The following is an 18,792-nucleotide window of genomic DNA, read 5'->3' as shown; positions in this document are numbered from 1 at the left end:
AAACGCAAAAGCCAGACAGACGCACAGACACAGACAGACCGCAAAGACAGACAGACAGAAGCACAGACGCACGTACAGACAGATCACAGACAGACAGACAGTTGCACAGAGAGACAGTTGCACAGAGAGACAGATGCACAGACAGACGCACACAGACAGACAGACGCACACAGATAGACAGACAGATGCACAACAGACAGACAGGCAGAGGCAGACAGACAGATGCACAGACAGACAGACAGCCAAGACAGACAGACAGTTGCACAGACAGACAGATGACAGGCATGACAGACATACAGACACACAGACGCACACAGCGCACAGACAGACAGACGCACGAACAGACAGACAGACGCACATACAGACAGACGCACAGACGCGCAGACAGATGCACAGACAGACAGACACAGACAGACAGACAGACAGACAGACAGAGCGCAGACAGCACACACGACAGACAGACAGATGCAGAACAGACACAGACAGACGCAGACAGACAGACCAGACGCACGCAGACAGACGACAGCACAGACAATGCACAGACAAACAGACAGACAGCACAGACAGACAGACAGACAGACGACAGAGACACACTGGCTCGTCATGTGGGTGAAGTATGGAGCAAAGTTTTACTTTAATATTTGTGTAACATATTATGTGCATGGATGAGTTGAATAGCAGTATGCAGCAGTAAATGCAGTGCAACATGGTTGTTCATAGTGTGTGTGTACAGTGATATGTGTGTGTGTGTGTGTGTCTATGTGCAAGGTGTGTGTTCACTTGCCGTGCAGTTGTTCGTGCTGTGTGTGGTTAGGCCAGGTTAGCTCTCTGAGCTGTAGGTGGTCATGTGAGACTCACTTAGTGGGATCAGCTCCTTTAAGTAGGCATTAACAGACTCTGTGAAGGCCACAGCGATGGGCAAGGCATCCTGGGATGCCAGGGTCACCGGGCTGGGACCGCGAGACGTCCTGAGAGAGGGAGAGATAGAAAGGGAGAGAGATAAAGAGAGAGAAAGAAAGAAAGAGGAGGAGAGAGAGTTGTGGGGGATTGAGAGGGATAAAGAAAGATGAAATGAGTGTACTGTTATGACTGAAGTGTACAATTCATTTTAACTTTCACATCAAAACGAGGAAGAACGCAACCATGCTTTACGGTTTGTTGATTACATGGACTTTCACAGTGAGAGACGGGCGTATGCTGACAGACGCGTTGAGAAGAGAGATACATTTCATAAGCAGGCAGACAGAGATTAGACAGCCAATCCGAGTGGCCGTTGTAAGTGTGTCACACACAGAGAGGCATGTCCGGGCTATTTGACCACACCCCCTACCTGCAGGCGTTTCACAGCGCTTCTCAAAGGTGGGCAGCTTCCCAATGAAACCATCATCCTCTTTAAAGGGCCCAACAAAAGAAAAGAAAGAGGAAAGAAACCAAAAAAAACAAGAACGTGGTGAGATGAGGTGAGATGATGGCACAGGGCAATGGGCTCCAAACCAACACACCTGGGTGTGAATGTGAGCATGTGTACGAAATCAGGATGGGAGACAAACCCTAAAGACACTGTGTGCATTAGGTGCTTTACGGAGTCACAGTGAGGCTGGAGGTGGGAGAAAGGAGACTCACTTTGGCTGAGGAGAAACAGAGGAGAGGGAGAAAGGAGGAACTCTGGTTCCTGAGAGGAGTGGGAGAGACGAAAGGTACGCTCAGGCCCTGTGAGGAGGAGAGGAGTGAGGGAAGGAGAGAAGCCCAATAAGATTTAAAGACAAGAAGTGGGGTTAGGTCAGGTGAGAGTGGAGGAGAGGAAACAAGCAGAGACTTGTTTGAGAGGAAAGGGCGTTGTTAAGAAATGTGAAATCGCAGTAGAGGAGGTGAAAGGAGAAGACTGTAAAGAGGAGGTACAGAGATGGGAAGGTGATGGAGCGTGGGCATGTTCTTACCGACGGTGGGTGTGTTGGAGGCACTGAGGGAGGCGGTGGAGGACAGGGAGGAGGAGCTCTCTGCCCGGGCGAGAGGAGCAGCCAGAGGAAGACTGGCGTTGGACAACGTCTTTGGCGGGCTGAACGGCCGCACCTGGTTGGATAGACCACACAAACCCGGGAATGTAACCAATAGTAACAGATATGGCAAGTTAACTCCATACAGATTACTGTATATAGCAAGAGTRAAAAACTCTAAATAAATGTAGTCCATTATCATGAATTAATAGAGAATGGTTTCATCAATCAATGCTCTAATGCACAAAGAGATATGTTAGATACTGGGCAGATACTCGGCTGGAGATACTCACAATTTCAGTRATTCCTGTGAGTTTTCCTGTGGGTAGTTTGGGTCTGGAGGAGGGTCGTGGAGGAGGCACCAGGGCCCCAGCTAGAGGAGTAGTGGGTCTGGCCAGGGCAGGCACTGCAGAGGGACGGGGGGAGGGGGGTAGAGAGGGTCAATCATAGACTAAAAGCAGAAGTGAGCTACGGTACGGTGCGGTAAGGCCATGCTGCAATACCTGTGATGTACTTGTGATGGAATTCTAAAACAGGTTCAGTGAATTTAAACTTCTTAGACAACAGAATCACTCAAAGTAATGCAAAATCATGCATCAACGCAGAACTCACGACATGCAAATTCCAAATCATAGAATACAAACAGAAAAAAATTAACATAGCTCACAAAACTTTGGGTTAACAATTCTCCAAGGCAAACAAGCATATGCCCCGCAAAACAAAAACACACAAATAAAAATGTATTATTCAACCAAAAATATTGTAAATAAGATCAAAAGAACAACATTGTCATGAAAAGGTGGACATTTCAAACTGAAAAGACAATAAAAAAAATGTAAAWAAWWWWWWWWTTGAAAAAAACTCAAGTCAAAACTTCACGCAGACAAAAAAAAACATTTGTTTATGGCATGCTAGAGGTTACCGTTGTTTGTTTGGCTAGCTGCTGAGGCTACCATCCCCTCTGTCAGTGCTGATAACACCTCCGAGACACAGGAGGCGCTGTCCTCCACAACCCCACTGCTCAGCGGCATCTTGTTATAGGGGTCAGCGGGGTCCTCAGAGAAGAAACGGATGGACCGGCCAGACTGGACCCTGCCAATAGGAGGGTTAGACTGGGTCCTGCTGGTAGGGGGGTTTGACTGGGTCCGGTCATKGCTGACCGGGCCTGTACCCGTACCAGGACCGCAACTCTGTTGGCGTCGGAATGGCACAAAGTCATCATTGAAGGCTATCCACTGGCTCTGGGACCAGGAGAATGCTGACTGGTCCTCTCCCCGAGGGAGYCTGGCTGGGGCTGCAGGGGTTGGGGTTGGATCCTGGGGGTCTGGGGGCTCAGCCTGCCGGGTGATGGGGGCACTCTGGGCCCGTGCTGGGATGGGCTTCAGAGCCAGGAAGGGGTCGTCTGGTGWGGCCTCCCATGGAGAGAAGGTGTTAGTGGTGGTGGAGGCGAGGGGAGGGAGAGGGGTGACCTCTCCTTTGGTCTGCAGGCTGCCTGCCAGTGGGGGAGAGGAGAGCTCCCGCTSTAATATCACTTCAGCTGTGAGGGGCGCCGGAGAGTCCAGGGTGGGGGCAGAGTGATAGACACATGCCACAGATTAAGGAGAAGGAACCAAAGATATTCATGCAAACATCTTTACATTCCTACCTCAGCAGGTGAATGATAATGGCAAGGAGAAGTAATCAACATTTTAAAATGAATAGATTTGATCGTTTTTCATTATTTTGACCTCCCCACATTATAATTGAAAGAGGAAGTGTAAACGTTAACATAGCCTATTAGCTGCAAAGGTGACTCCAAACACATGTTCACTAAGAGCAGCTGTTTAACTGGTTAAACAATGGTTAGCCATGTGTTGGCAAAAATGTGTCACGAGAGCTTACCAGCAGCCAGCGACACTTGTCGCAATGGTGCTTTATCAAAGCCTATGTCGGATACTCCAGTGAGTGTAATTTGCTCAATATTAGGAGTTGAGAAACAAACTCACACTATATTTTTGTCCATTAAAATAACATCAAATTGATCAGAAATACAGTGTAGACATTGTTAATGTTGTAAATGACTATTGTAGCTGGAAACGGCAGATTTTTTTATGGAATATCTACATAGGCGCACAGAGGCCCATTATCAGCAACCATCACTCCTGTGTTCCAATGGCAAGTTGTGTTAGCTAATCCAAGTGTATCATTTTAAAAAGGCTAATTGATCATTAGAGAACCCTTTTGCAATTATATTAGCACAGCTGAAAAAACTGTAGTTCTGATTAATTAAAGAAGCAATAAAACTGGCCTTCTTTAGACTAGTTGAGTATCTGGAGCATCAGCATTTGTTGGTTCGATTACAGGCTCAAAATGGCCAGAAGCAAAGAACTTTCTTCTGAAACTCATCAGTCTATTATTTTTCTGAGAAATGAAGGCTATTTCATGTGAGAAATTGCAAAGAAGGTCTGGACAAATAAAATGTGCTTTTCTTTCAAAAACAAGGACATTTCTAAGTGACCCCAAACTTTTGAACGGTAGTGTACATACACATTATTWTTTTTTTTCTTCCATTTAWTTWTTWWTTTTTTTACGTGGACCCCCATGCAGGACCCCCGGTTGAATACACCAGAGTCATTCCATTCAATAAAATTGAACAAACCAGTAGCGTAGTTKTCTTTTTTTGTCACCAATTCAAAGAACAAGGCTTTATAATCCTTACGCAGTGACTTCCATAATAATAAAAAATGATTTCCATCAAAAACATTTAAACGTTAAACCCAACCCTGCTATGAGACAGCCAGGTGTAGACCTAGTTCACTGTGAACTGCAATCATATGCAATCTCTGTGCAACATTAGGCAATGTGAGTGTCAGGCTATGATAGGAATGTCTGACATGTTTAAAATTTAACTGTGAAGGGTTGGTTGTGGGTAATAAACGTGTTAGAGGATTACAGCTGGTGGAGGGGAGCTCAGTTACTCGGACTGTTTGGTGTTAGGTCATCACACCCTGCAGACACGCAGCGTCACACATAGCTCTCAGCTTATCAAAGTTTAGCAGGGCCTTTCAATCTACCACTGTTTAAATTAGCCATCTTCCTCACTGGCTTGATTAACAAAAAGTAAACATTGCTACAACTCATAACTATGAAATCCTACGATAACAGAGTGGATTTTTGGAGAGAGACGAACAAAGCAAATGTTGACCCAAAACGTGTTCATTTGAAAAATCAAAAACGCCACCAAAAAACACACAACGACAAGCAATTGAATCAAATGTTGGATGCCATGTAAAGGCTATTTGTACGTGAGGTTAGATAGTTGAAAAGCTATTGGGATACTCGGAAAACTATTTAGCACAGTGCAACCACACTGCTCTAAAGAGGGGCAGCTAAGGAACAGATGTTACCTGGCTACCCTGGTAGAAAGACAGGGGACTCAGTAATGTGTGGAGGGGATAAAGGGATGGAGAGGAAAATACTAAATGTCCGAGGAGGAGGGGTGAAAGGGGGAGAAAGGCGGAGCATAAACACACATACAGACAGCAAAAAAACAATAACACAGCAACCAAACCAAACACAAGACTGCAAATCTTACACACAGAAAATAAGACACAAAAAGAATGAAAAGCAAAAGAAGCAACTTCAAAGTTGGAAAGCCCCTGAATAATCAAACAACTATAAATTCTTACAGGTTTCTCAAATGAACTGTTTGCAGTTCAGTCAGGGCTAGCTGAATGTGATGAATGTGCTATCGCCTGGTAATGCCTCCATTGTACGGAGAGTGTTTAAAAAGCATCATCACAGTATCTTAACCAGGGAACGTTATGCTGCTCTTTTGGCTTTAAAGCAAGGACCTTTGACAGTAACGAAATAGTGTTTGACAGCATACGTGTCAGTGGGCCTTATAGCCAGCCCTCTGACCCAAACTAGGTGCAATTAACTGTGGATTACGATTAGCTCAGGCAATGGATCAGCAGTAACGTCACTCTATATAAAAACACACACAGTCAGTCACRGTCTTGAAATGTTGTCAGCCAGTGACTGTCCCGTGGATCATTTTCATGCCAGCCAGGTAGGCTATACTCCTGTTGTAAAGAGAAGCAATGTGCTTAATATTAGGAAAGTTTAGAAAAAAAATAGTAGGCCTAGCCTATAGAAAGCTGATGGGATCCTCCTCTTTTTAATAGAGGCCATCACTCTGTTTTCTCACACAATTGCATAGCCTATAGAAATGTTGTGCAACATGAGCTCATGGGCTCTCATGAAGTGTTTGATTAGATTTTCGATTATATTTGCATTAATGTCAGGGTGATTAGAGGGACAATCGAGTGCTGAGTACCAGGCAATTAGYAAGTTTGGTAGGCTACTAATGACCATGAGCAGCATCAGAGCTYGGAGAAGCCTAATTACCATGACTTTATTTAACCAGGTAGGCCAGTTGAGAACAAGTTCTCATTTACAACTGCGACCTGGCCAAGATAAAGCAAAGCAGTGTGAAAAAAACAACACAGAGTTACACATGGGATAAACAAAAGTACAGTCAATAACACAATAGAAAAATCTACATACATTCTGCGCAAATGAAGTAAGATTAGGGAGGTAAGGCAATAGATAGGCCATAGTGGCAAAATAATTACAATTTAACAGTAACACTGGAGTGACAGATGTGCAGATGATGGCGTGCAAGTAGAGATACTGGGGTACAAAAGAGCAAAAACAAATAACATGGGAATGAGGTAGTTGTGTGGGCTATTTACAGAAGGGCTGTGTAMAGGTGCAGTGATCGGTAAGCTGCTCTGACAGCTGATGCCTAAAGTTAGTGAGATAGATATAAGTCTCCAGTTTCAGTAATTTTTGCAATTCCTTCCTGTCATTGGCAGCAGAGAACTGGAAGGAAAGGCAGCCAAATAGGTGTTGGCTTTGGGGATGACCAGTGAAATATACCTGCTGGAGCATGTGCTATGGGGTGGGTGTTGCGATGGTGACCAGTGAGCTGAGATAAGGCGGGGCTTTACCTAGCAAATACTTATAGATGACCTGGAGCCAGTGGGTTTGGCGTCGAATATGTAGCGAGGGTCAGCCAACAAGAGCAGACAGGTCGCAGTGGTGGGTAGTATATGGGGCTTTGGTGACAAAATGGATGGCACTGTGATAGACTACATCCAGTTTGCTGAGTAGAGTGTTGGAGGCTATTTTGTAAGACAATCACCGAAGTCAAGGATCAGTAGGATAGTCAGTTTTACGAGGGTWTGTTTCGCAGCATGAGTGAAGGAGGCTTTGTTGCGAAATASGAAGCAGATTCTAGATTTAATTTTGGATTGGAGATGATTAATGTGAGTCTGGAAGGAGAGTTTAGAGTCTAACCAGACACCTAGGTATTTGTAGCTGTCCACATATTCTAAGTCAGAACTGTACAGAGTAGTAATGCTAGTCGGGCGGGCAGAAATCGGTTGAAGAGCATGCATTTAGTTTTACTTCCATTTAAGAGCAGTTGGAGAACACGGAAGAAGTGTTGTATGGCATTGAAGCTTGTTTGGAGGTTTGATAACACAGTGTACAAAGAAGGGCCAGAAGTATACAGAATGTTGTCGTCTGCGTAGAGGTGGATCAGAGAATCACAAGCAGCAATAGCGCCATCGTTGATATATACAGAGAAAAGATTCGGCCCGAGAATTGAACCCTGTGTCACCCCCATAGAGACTGCCAGAGGTCCGGACAACAGGCCCTCCGATTTGACACACTGAACTCTATCTGAGAAGTAGTTGGTGAACCAGGCGAGGCAGTCATTTGAGAAACCAAGGCAATTGAGTCTGCTGATAAGAATGAGGTGATTGACAGAGTTGAAAGCCTTGGCCAGGTCGATGAAGACGGCTGCACAGAACTGTCTTTTATCGATGGAGGTTATGATATCGTTTAGGACCTTGAGTGTGGCTGAGTTGCACCCATGACCAGCTGGGAAACCAGATTGCATAGTGGAGAAGGTACGGTGGGATTCGAAATGGTYGGTGATCTGTTTGTTAACTTGGCTTTCGAAGACTTTMGAAGGGCAGGATGAATATAGGCCTGTAACAGTTTGGGTCTAGTGTTTTGCGGGATGACCGCGGCAGCTTTCCAATCGTTGAGGATCTCAGACGATACGAAAGAGAGGTTGAACAGGCTAGTAATAGGGGTTGCAACAATTGCGGCAAATAATTTTAGAAACAGAGGGTCCAGATGGTCTAGCCCAGCTGATTTGTAGGGGTCCAGATTTTGCAGCTCTTTCAGAACATCAGCTATCTGGATTTGGGTGAAGGAGAAGTGCTTGGGCAAGTTGCTGTGGGGGGTGCAGTGCTGTTGACCGGGGTAGGGGTAGCCAGGTGGAAAGCATGGCCAGCCGCAGAAAAATGCTTGTTGAAATTCGATTATTGTAGATTTATCGGTGGTGACAGTGTTTCCTAGCCTCAGTGCAGTGGGCAGCTGGGAGGAGGTGCTCTTATTCTCCATGGACTTTACAGTGTCCCAAAACTTTTGGAATTAGTGCTACAGGATGCAAATTTCTGTTTGAAAAAGCTAGCCTTTGCTTTCCTAACTGACTGTGTATATTGGTTCCTGACTTCCCTGAAAAGTTGCATATCGCGGGGGCTATTTGATGCTAATGCAGTACGCCACAGGATGTTTTTGTGTTGGTCAACGGCAGTCAAGTCTGGAGTGGCAACAGTGAGAGACTTATTTCTGGAAAGGTGGACTTTTAAAAGTAGAAGCTCGAACTGTTTGGGCACAGACCTGGATAGCATGACAGAACTATGCAGGCCATCTCTGCAGTAGATTGCAACTCCGCCCCCTTTGGCAGTTCTATCTTGACGGAAAATGTTGTAGTTAGGGATGGAAAATGTCAGAATTTTTGGTGGCCTTCCTAAACATGACTAAACGGTCATGTGGAATTTGACTGCCATCATGACTCGTGACCGCCAGTGTGGCGGTAATACGGTCACCGTAACAGCCCTAGTCACACACACCACATAAACCTTGCCACTAAAAAACAGGTTCTCACATATCTGTACTGGAGTGAGGCAGGACAGAGTGAACGAGAAAAAGTTGGATGTAAATGAGATGCAAAATAAAGTAAACATACATGTGTGTGTGTGGGGGTTGTACTTACATTTGAAGACAGCCAAATGCATACTAATCAAAACTGTGACAAGAATTTCACAAAAAAAATCTGGAAAATTAAATACACCGTAAATAAAGGTATGAGCAAAACCTCCTCACATGACACCTTTAAGTCAAATTTTAAACAAATAAAAAATAAGGTCACATCTATTAGAAACTCATAACCAACACAAACAGTACACAAAACATGAGCACTGGAGAGTTGCCTGTCAACATAAGATATGTATGAGGAAGACTGATGTCAATGTGTAATGTGTACACAGTAGGAGCTTCCTAATGTTGTTGAGCTCTGCAGGGGACTGCCTGGACTACATGTGGAGTTGTGTGGGGTCATGTCTGTATCAGTAGTAGTTTGAGATGATAGTGAAAACATGACCTAAATGATTGGCACCCTCGATAAATGAGCAAAAATAAATTTGAGAAAAAAAAGACTATAAAAAAAAATCTACAAATACTGAGCTATATTACATGCAAAACATATGTTTTAATGATATTATTTTATACTAATACAATTGCTAAGAAAATKTGATTTTGTTAAACAAGTAMTGAAAAAAAAKATAAAAAAAGATATGGGTAAACATKATTGGCAYCCCTGTTKTCAATACTCCGGCACCCTCCCCTTGCGAGGACTGAGCCCTTTTCTAAAATGTTTTATAAGATTGGAGAACATATTGGKAGGGATCATAGACCATTCCTCCCTATACAGTGCCTTCTGAATGTACAGATTCCCCTTCACTTATTACACATTTTGTTGTGTTACAGCCTGAATTCAAAATGGATTAAATATTGATTAAATATATATAATTTTTTTTTTTACATCTCACCCACCTACACAAAATACCCCATAATGAAAGGTCCAAACACATTTTTAAACACAAAATATATATAGTGACCCCCTTCTTGACAGCAGAGAGAAACATTTATGTTTTGAAGTAAATTTCCTGTAATTCTACACATTTTGCCTTGGGGCTTGCAGAAAAAATKTGCTGTTTTAAAGCACGTTTCATGCAATTCTAATCATTTTGCCATGGGGTGGAGAGATATCTTTGCAGTTTAAAGCTAAATTCCTGCAATTCCACACATTTGGCCAAAATCAAAATGGGGGCACCCTGGGGGTCAGGGCCCCTGGGCATATGCCCTGCGTGCCCGGTCGGTATCGGATATCATTTATAGACTAACTGGCTAGACTAACTTACTAATCTAAAACTTGTTAGCTGACATGGCTAATTGAGTTAGTGACTGACATTACAAGAGAAAAACTGCTGATGCACAAGCAAATTTTGGCCGGCAGAGATGTCCATGTCCCATCGCGCACTAGCGACTCCTGTGGGGGGCCGAGCACAGTGCACGCTGACACGGTCGCCATGTGTACGGTGTTTCCTCCAACACATTGGTGCGGCTGGCTTCCGGGTTAAGTGGGCATTGTGTCAAGGAAGCAATGCAGCTTGGTTGGGTTGTGTTTCGGAGGACACACGGCTCTCGACCTTCACCTCTCCCGAGTCCGTACGGGAGTTGCAGCGATGAGACAAGACTGTAACTACCAATTGAATATCACGAAATTGGGGAGAAAAAGGGGGTAAAAAAATAAATAAAAATAAAATTTACACACACATACACACAGTAACCCACCATTAACATGGTCGCGACCCATACTTTAGGAAAGTGATCTAGATAGAACCCCGTGGTTGGCACCGAACTCGCCCAGCCACCCATAGGAGTACATTGAAACTCTGTTTATACAGCTCTGGGAAAACATGGTGGGTGGGGGCGGGGCTTACCTGTCGATGAGGAGGAGCCTCCCAGGGTCGGGCCGAAAGGATCCAGAGAGAGAAGGTCATTATTGAAAGCAGGCCTACTGCTTAGAGAGAGAGAGAGCAAGAGAGAGCGAGCGGGCAGGAGCGAGAGAGGGACAGGGGGAAGGTAGGGACACGGGGAAGGGAGAGGTAGGGAYAGAAAGAGACATGGAAATTAGAGCAATTACTAAACAGTGAGAGAATGGCACTAGAGGGTGTGAGCCAAGGAGCTTTTACTGCGAGTGTTTCTGAGCCAGTTTTTAACTGCGAAAGTTAAGGGACATCAACTTACTCGTTGAAGGACGCTGGAATCCTGGTCTTTCCCAACTCATCGCCTGGTTGAGGAAAGAACATACAAATGACAGACTTAACCTCAGCACACACAAGGTGACGTAGGTGCAGAGGAAAACCCTGTCTCATACATACCCAACCAGACACGCACATAAAACACACACTGCAGAGAGCCCCATGTTAAAGGACAGGGCTGCAGTGCTCTGCGTGGCTCAAACTACAATGTGCGTTTAGGTGCTATGTGAAGCAGAGGTTCCCCACCAACAACATTGGACACATATTTGTTCAGATCTACATCAAGCTACTTAAACTTAAGTGTATCCTCTCTAAGACCGTGGCAAATATAGCCACAAAGCCGCATATCCATAGTGTTAGCAAATCTCTAGCTTTGAAGCATTGCTAATAGCATTGTTATTAGCTAGCTATGTTAGCTTTAGCTGTAGAGAACAAGGTACTGTATGGTCCACTAGCCTAGGCTGTGGSAGTTGGCGGTGGGACTGAGGTGGAGGTCAGGAGGACTACCTGGCATGGCGTGTGGTGGTGGGAGGTCAAACTGACTAGAGAGGTACATAGTACTCACCTRGCACCTGAGAGCCTAACCCTRGGGTGGAATACACTCCCAAAAGCCCTGAGCACGTGTAGAACACATGGCTATCAATTTCTTATCTCTACCAAATATACCCAGTAACAGTCTTAAGGATTGAACTATCACTCTTAAACTCTATCAAAAAGTTGGAGGATTAGTCTTAACTCTATCAAATGGATAAAATACTTYAAAACTATAACTTGATATGATGGAGATTTGAATGAAGGGATAATAAAGTGGTGCTATTTAAACCTTCAGAAAGTATTCATATCACATTCAAAATGGATCAGATTTGYTTCTCACCCATCTACACAAAATAGCCCACAATGAAAAAGTGAAAACATGTTTTCGGAAAATGTTGCTAATCTATTGAAAATGAAATACAGAAATATCTCATTTACATAAGGATTCACACTCGAGTCAATATTTTGTAGAAGCACCTTTGGCGGCTTTTTGCACATCTGGATTTGAAGATTTTCTCYCATTCTTGCCTGCAGATTTTCTCAAGCTCTGTTAAGTTAAATGGGGAGTGGCGGTGAACAGCAATCTTCAAGTCTTTCCACAGATTTTCTGGGCTTTGGCTGGGTCACTCACATTCTTGTTCTGAAGCCATTCCAGCATTGCTTTGGCTGTATGTTTGGGGCCATTTTTTATTTAGATTTTTTTTTAACCTTTATTTAACTAGGCAAGTYAGTKAAGAACAAATTCTTATTTTCAATGACGGCCTAGGAACAGTGGGTTAACTGCCTGTTCAGGGGCAGAACGACAGATTTGTACCATGTCAGTTCGGGGATTTGAACTTGCAACCTCTCGGTTACTAGTCCAACACTAACCACTAGGCTACCCTGCCGCGCCTGTTGAAAAAGTAAATCTTTGCCCTAGTCGAAGGTATTTTGCACTCTGAACCAGGTTCTCATCAAGGATTTGCCTGTATATGGCTCCATTCACTGTTCCCTCAATTACGTATATCATTTAGTAGACGCTATAGCCTAACCAGTCTCCCAGTTCTGCTGCTGAAAATAATCCCCATAGCATGATGCTGCCACCACGCTTCACAGTAAGGGATGGTATGAGACAGGTGATGAGCTGTGCCTGTTTTTTTCCAGACATAGCACTTTGCATTCAGTCCAAAGAGTTCAATTTTTGTCTCATCAGACCACAAAATCCTTTGCCTTATGATTTCAGAGTCTTTGACGTGCATTTTTGCAAACTCCAGGCGTGCTGACATGTGCCTTTTTCATAGGAATGGCTTCCATCTTGCCACTCTCCCATATGGCCCAGAATGGTAAAGTGCTATACTGTTGTCCTTCTAGCAGGTTCTCCCATCTCAGCCAAGGAATTCTGTAGTTCTGTCAGAGTGGTCATTGGGTTCTTGGTCACCTCCCTGACCAAGGTCATTCTTTCTCGGTTGCTCAGTTCGGTCGGACGGCCAGGGTAGTTCCATACTTTTTCCAATTGCCCTTGGAGATTTTCACAAGTCAAGAAATTGTTTCATACCCTTCCCCAGATATATCTAGGAGATCTACAGCCAGTCCTTGGACTACACGGTGTAGTTTCTGCTTTGACATGCACTGTCAACTGTGCTACCTTATATAGACAGGTGTGTTTCTTTCTAAATCAGGTCCAAACAACTGAATTTACCACAGGTGGACTCCAATCAAGTTCTAGTGACATCTCAAGGATGATCAAAGGAAATTGGATGCACCTGAGCTCAATTTGGAGTGTCATAGAAAAGGGGTGTGAATACTTATGTAAATGAGATTTCTGTATTTCATTAAAAAAKAAAAAAGAGAAAGGGACACATTTCTGAGAATATGTTTTCACGTTGTCATTATGGGGTATTTTGTGTAGATGGGTGATAAAAAAAGTATATATTCATAACATTTTGAATTCAGGCTGTAACAACTAAATGTGGACTAAGTCAAGGGGTTTTAACAATGTATACAGTACATGTATACAGGCAATGTATAGTGTGTATCAATAATATACTTAATATATTTTTCTTYCTTCATTCTTTACTTGCTAACCCCCACTAATACTTCATAGTRAGTTCACAGTTTGAGACTACGTGACTTGTTGCATTCCTCCATAGATAATTAATGAACTTGTTCAAGCACTTATTTGTCCAAGCAGAAAATCAAACGTAGGAAAATATACAAAATTGTTGCCAAAGCGCAGGAGGAAAAATATAATTTCTGACATGCAAAATAGAAACAAGCAATTAAGCAATTCATCTTACTCGTAGCTTAGAGGGGGAATGGAAGTCATTTCTCAAATACACACACAAAAAACAAACTGTGTTTACATTCGCTGTGGATGTGTTGGTTTTGGCGAGGTCGCTAGGATAAAAAAAGAAGAGCGAACCTCTTCAAAAATGACCGAGCTAAGAAAAATGAAGTTGAAAAGTCAAATGGTAGCCCCCCTGGCCGCAGCCACAGATGAGGAGGAAAGAGAGAGAGCGAGAGAGACAGAAAGACACAGAAAGAGGAGTGTAAAATAAAATACTCACTGGATTGATTCCTTCGCATCTGACCCTGAGAATATAAACACACTAATTAACTACAGCACGGATAAGTTACACACACACACACACACACACACACACACACACACACACACACACACACACACTGAACTTCAGCCCTCATTCTCCACAACAACAAAAAAAGACTCCCTAGCAAAACCAGAACATACTTAATGTACAAAGACAAACCGAAGACCAGGGAAAGTACATTTGAAGTAGATGCGGTAACGTATGTAAAAACATGTTTGTATCTGGAACGTGCTTGAAAAGTATCCGTACTTAGATGCCATTATCACAGACTATAAATGATTTTAAGACATGGCTTAAGTACTACCCAGCCTTAGGACATATATTGAGTAGAGCAGGGTCAATTCACTTTTACCTGTTTACAGGGACTGAAACTAGGCCTACTTAAAATGACAGCACAAAGTTCCTCAACGTATTACTCTTTAAGAATCAACACTTGTGTTATAACTTACTTTCTGAATAATACTTCCTAAAAACAGAGATGTGCAGTACAGGCTACATTTATCAGTGGTGACACAGTACTCGCAAACCCTCCAAATTGTCCCGAACAGTTAGAGTATACACTGAGTATACGAAACATTAAGGACACCTTCCTAATATTGATTTGCATCACCCTTTTGCCCTCAGAACAGCCTCAATTCGTCGGGGCATGGTCTCTACAAGGTGTCAAAAGCGTTCCACAGGGATGCTGGACCATGTTGACTCCAACGCTTCCCACAGTTGTGTCAAGTTGGCTGGCTGTCCTTTGGGTGGTGGACCATTCTTGATACACATAGGAAACTGTTGAGTGTGAAAAACCCAGCAGTGTTGCAGTTCTTGACACAAACTGGTGCACCTGGCACCTACTACCATACCCTGTTCAAAGCCACATTGTGTAAATCTTTTGTCTTGCCCATTCTTCCGCTGAATGGCACACACACACACACACAATCCATGTCTCAACTGTCTCAAGGCTTAAAAAATCCATCTTTAACCTGTCTCCTCCCCTTCATCTACATTCTACACTGATTGCAAAGGATTTAACAAGTGACATGAATAAGGGACCATAGCTTTCACCTGGATTCACCTGGTCAGTCTATGTCATGGAAAGAGCAGGTGTCYTTMATGTTTTGTACACTCAGTGTAATTGATACATGGAAACTTTAAAACTGTATTATTAACTTTTTTCACACCAGTGTTAAAAGACAGTAAAAATCACAGGATTAAGCCTCAAACACACATAGCACATTAAACCTAGGGGGAAAGATTCAGCTGCACAGAACAGACAGGACACAGTATCTAACCCTGCACTCGGATCAATCAGGTACTACACACAGAGGGAGAGACAGACAGACTGACACTGCGAGTCGAGCTCCCTGACAGAGGACATACATCGGTTGTCGTGGCAACCAACAGAAGATCTGCATGTACTTGTGTGTGACCCAATGGAAACTAGGACCATCAATCCCAATAAAGCCTTTATTCACACAATGAAAAAGATAAGGAGAGGGGRAAAAAAGARGAGGGAGAAGAAGAGAACCAGAAGGGCTTTAGAGGGACGCAGCTAAAGCATTAAACCACCATAGCGCCGTGAGGTCAGGGTTTAGTCCCACAGGCACTAAGCAGCAAATGGGTTCAATCACAGCTGTAGCCAGCAACACAAACGCTACAGATCTCCACACACACACCATTCCGGCTTCCAACTGTGGTTTCAATAAAAGGAACAAAAAGCACAGAAGTGTAACGGGCAGGAAAAGGAGAAAGACGAACAGCAAAGAATGGGGAGGAAGAAGGAAAAGGAATGCGTCTTCAATAATTCACACCAGATGATGCAATGTTCGTCTCGTCACCTAGATGTTTTAACTCTAGAACTTTGAGCACAGAACGTTTCCTTCAACATTAAAGTGGGGAAAAAATGAGGAGGTAGCGATAAAAGAGAAGACACGGAGGGAATAGTCCAGTATTTAGGTGAAAGAAAAAAGAAACAGTAGGTTGCCGTTTTCTGTCGTTGGACTGAGATATTACTTGTAACGAACCAAGTCAGAGGGTCAGGCCTTGGCAAAGCCATAGAATGTTTTTCCTCAAGATACTCCTTAATGCTTAGAAAATATCAAGAAGTGATCCATAAATGTAGGAATTTTCACCAAAGTGGAATCACTCTGCTTAAAACAAACAGCATGAATAAAACATATGTGGAAAAACATTTCTACACACTGTGTCACATTTAATGGGCGACTAACCCCTATAAAGTGTGCATAAATAATCACATACAAGTCATGTCCAAACCAAGAAGCAAAATGACCCTAATAAAACAAGAGCGCAAAAGACAGAGAGAGAGAGAGAGATTTAAAGAGAGCGTGGCAGAGTGAATGAGAAAACGATAGAGAGAGAGATTCCGTGACAGTTGTTTAGTGAGCAGTAGGACTCCTCTCGCTGATATGAGGAGGAGGGGGGGGGGACCTCTTTCAGAATCAGCACACTGAGCGTGCCCCCTACCGCACACAAACACTGTAGTGAAGTTTAATGGCAGGCGCTAATTCCAACCTGAGCAGGCAGAGAGAGAGAGCGAGAGAGCGAGAGAGCGAGAGAGCGAGAGAGAGAGAGAGAGAGAGAGAGAGAGACAGCGGCTCAGAGATTGAGAGATTTTATGGCTAGTCAGTCAGTTAAGGTTGAACGGAGAGCTTAACTCCAGGCAGAACGGTCAAAGGTCAGGCCAGGCTTTGCGTGCAGTGCAGCTCTGACAGTCTCTGCATGCCAGAGCATCCTATCCCATGCCATGCCATGATGTGACAGCAGGGTGAAGTGGTGTGTGTTTGTCTACTGACTCTACTGTGTAACACCACGCAACTAACTATACAGAAGCGGCATCCCTGCTGCCGTCTAAGCCGGGGGGGGAGTTCTACTAAGCTAGATGGAATTGTTTTAAGAAAGTCATACCAAGGATTATTTAGCTGAATGTTAAGACTTTTTGAAGTATTAAAAAAAACATACAAAACCATTTGATTCAAAATGATGTTTGGCCTTCCTGCTATTAGCCCATACAAATGCATTGAATAACAGATTCACCAAAAAAACAAACCAAACCTAAAAGGAAGTTAGTTCTGAAGTGACTGTCCTATATCTGAGAGATGGAAGAAAGATCAGGAAACTTKMWTTTTTTTATGTATTTAACCTTTCCACGYGTGAGTTCCAAATATCTCTAACGGTCGTCCCCARCGTGAGTTTTYTTTTTATGTGCGTGATGTYAGAATGCCCTCACTGTTCCAAAATGGACAGTTAACTCACGCTGCCCTCAAACCAAGGTACACTGCCTGCTAATTATCTATAGGCTACATTTCAACTTACCAATTTCAAATTATTTTCTAACCAGTTTTATTTTCTAACAACAGTTTGAATTGAGGTGTGTTCCGACCTCCTCATTAATTACCATAGAAGTAGCCCATTTCACTGTTGCGGACAATTTACCTTTGAGGCTTTACTGAGCCGGACGAACTTTTCTCTTCGACAAGAGATCAAGCAAAAACGTTTTCCTCCCTGGCACCCGCATTGCTTTCACTACTAATAAATAACTTTGAACGTGTGCATTCCTATCAAAGTGCCTTATTACGTTATCATTCTAGTTTCTGAACATTGTGTTTACGTTTCTTCTGTAGCACACCGTATGAATGTATGGAGCATAATGTATTTACTGTTTTATTTACATATTTTCAAGTACTGKTGACAAGTCATGCATTCCGATKTTGCATAGATTGTAGTGGACACATACTGTATRATGTGTGTAAAATACTTTTTTGAAGGTTGTACTGATTATGATGAGCTAATGCTAAGTTAATTGCCAGCTATGTGTGGTGCCATGTTTRCAATGCAATCTGGCCAAAKATGTTATAACAAAATGAGGTGAAGGGATGGTTCACTCAMCYTTCGAGTAAACTTCCGGAAGTGAATGATGGAAGTGAATGATGGTAGACGACACACCCCATTCAACATGTATACTGTAAACAGACCCAACTCATCTTGTAACTTCTAATCTTTGGTTGACACGAAAAAACAAACATGGCGGCGCACMCAAACTACACATTGTCTGATAACTTCAGATTTTTAAAAAGTGGTTTACTCAATTATTTTGATCACTGGTGAGGTCACCTGTGGTGTGATGAATTGTATATAGTAATTGTTATTAGCTAATTCATATTATGGTTTCTATCAGCCAAGAGTTGGCTAAATATGACCACCTGTGTTAGGTCACTCTTTCCCCGGTGCTACGACTAATTGTGTTATGCTGTCGCTACTTCTGTGAATGTCTGAACATTGCATCCAAAAATAAACGGCTCACATTGAGGATATAATGTTGTAAAGACTGTCTGTGCAAAATGTTTCTGTGAGAAAAAAAAAGAAGTGTGGCCAGCTCAAACACTGACGTCAATCGCAAGTGGACGTTCTAAATAAGCGTTCTAATCACACCGGTTTGAG

The 18,792-nt window shown here is 43.2% G+C and overlaps 1 protein-coding gene across 1 annotated transcript in view; it reads right to left on the bottom strand.

The window, feature by feature from the left end:
• The window catches only part of LOC111963827 (FCH and mu domain containing endocytic adaptor 2), a 96,534-nt gene that overhangs the window by 20,647 nt on the left and 57,095 nt on the right, over window positions 1-18,792 (bottom strand). The window contains 10 exon segments of the mRNA XM_070443538.1: window positions 859-880; window positions 883-969; window positions 1,331-1,390; window positions 1,624-1,710; window positions 1,938-2,070; window positions 2,288-2,400; window positions 2,917-3,531; window positions 10,901-10,980; window positions 11,208-11,250; window positions 14,302-14,326. Of these exon segments, the coding sequence (XP_070299639.1) occupies window positions 859-880; window positions 883-969; window positions 1,331-1,390; window positions 1,624-1,710; window positions 1,938-2,070; window positions 2,288-2,400; window positions 2,917-3,531; window positions 10,901-10,980; window positions 11,208-11,250; window positions 14,302-14,326 (1,265 nt within the window).

Source organism: Salvelinus sp. IW2-2015, linkage group LG5 (assembly GCF_002910315.2).
Source record: "Salvelinus sp. IW2-2015 linkage group LG5, ASM291031v2, whole genome shotgun sequence".
Lineage (NCBI taxonomy): Eukaryota > Metazoa > Chordata > Actinopteri > Salmoniformes > Salmonidae > Salvelinus > Salvelinus sp. IW2-2015.
This window is presented reverse-complemented; position numbering and strand designations above follow the sequence as displayed.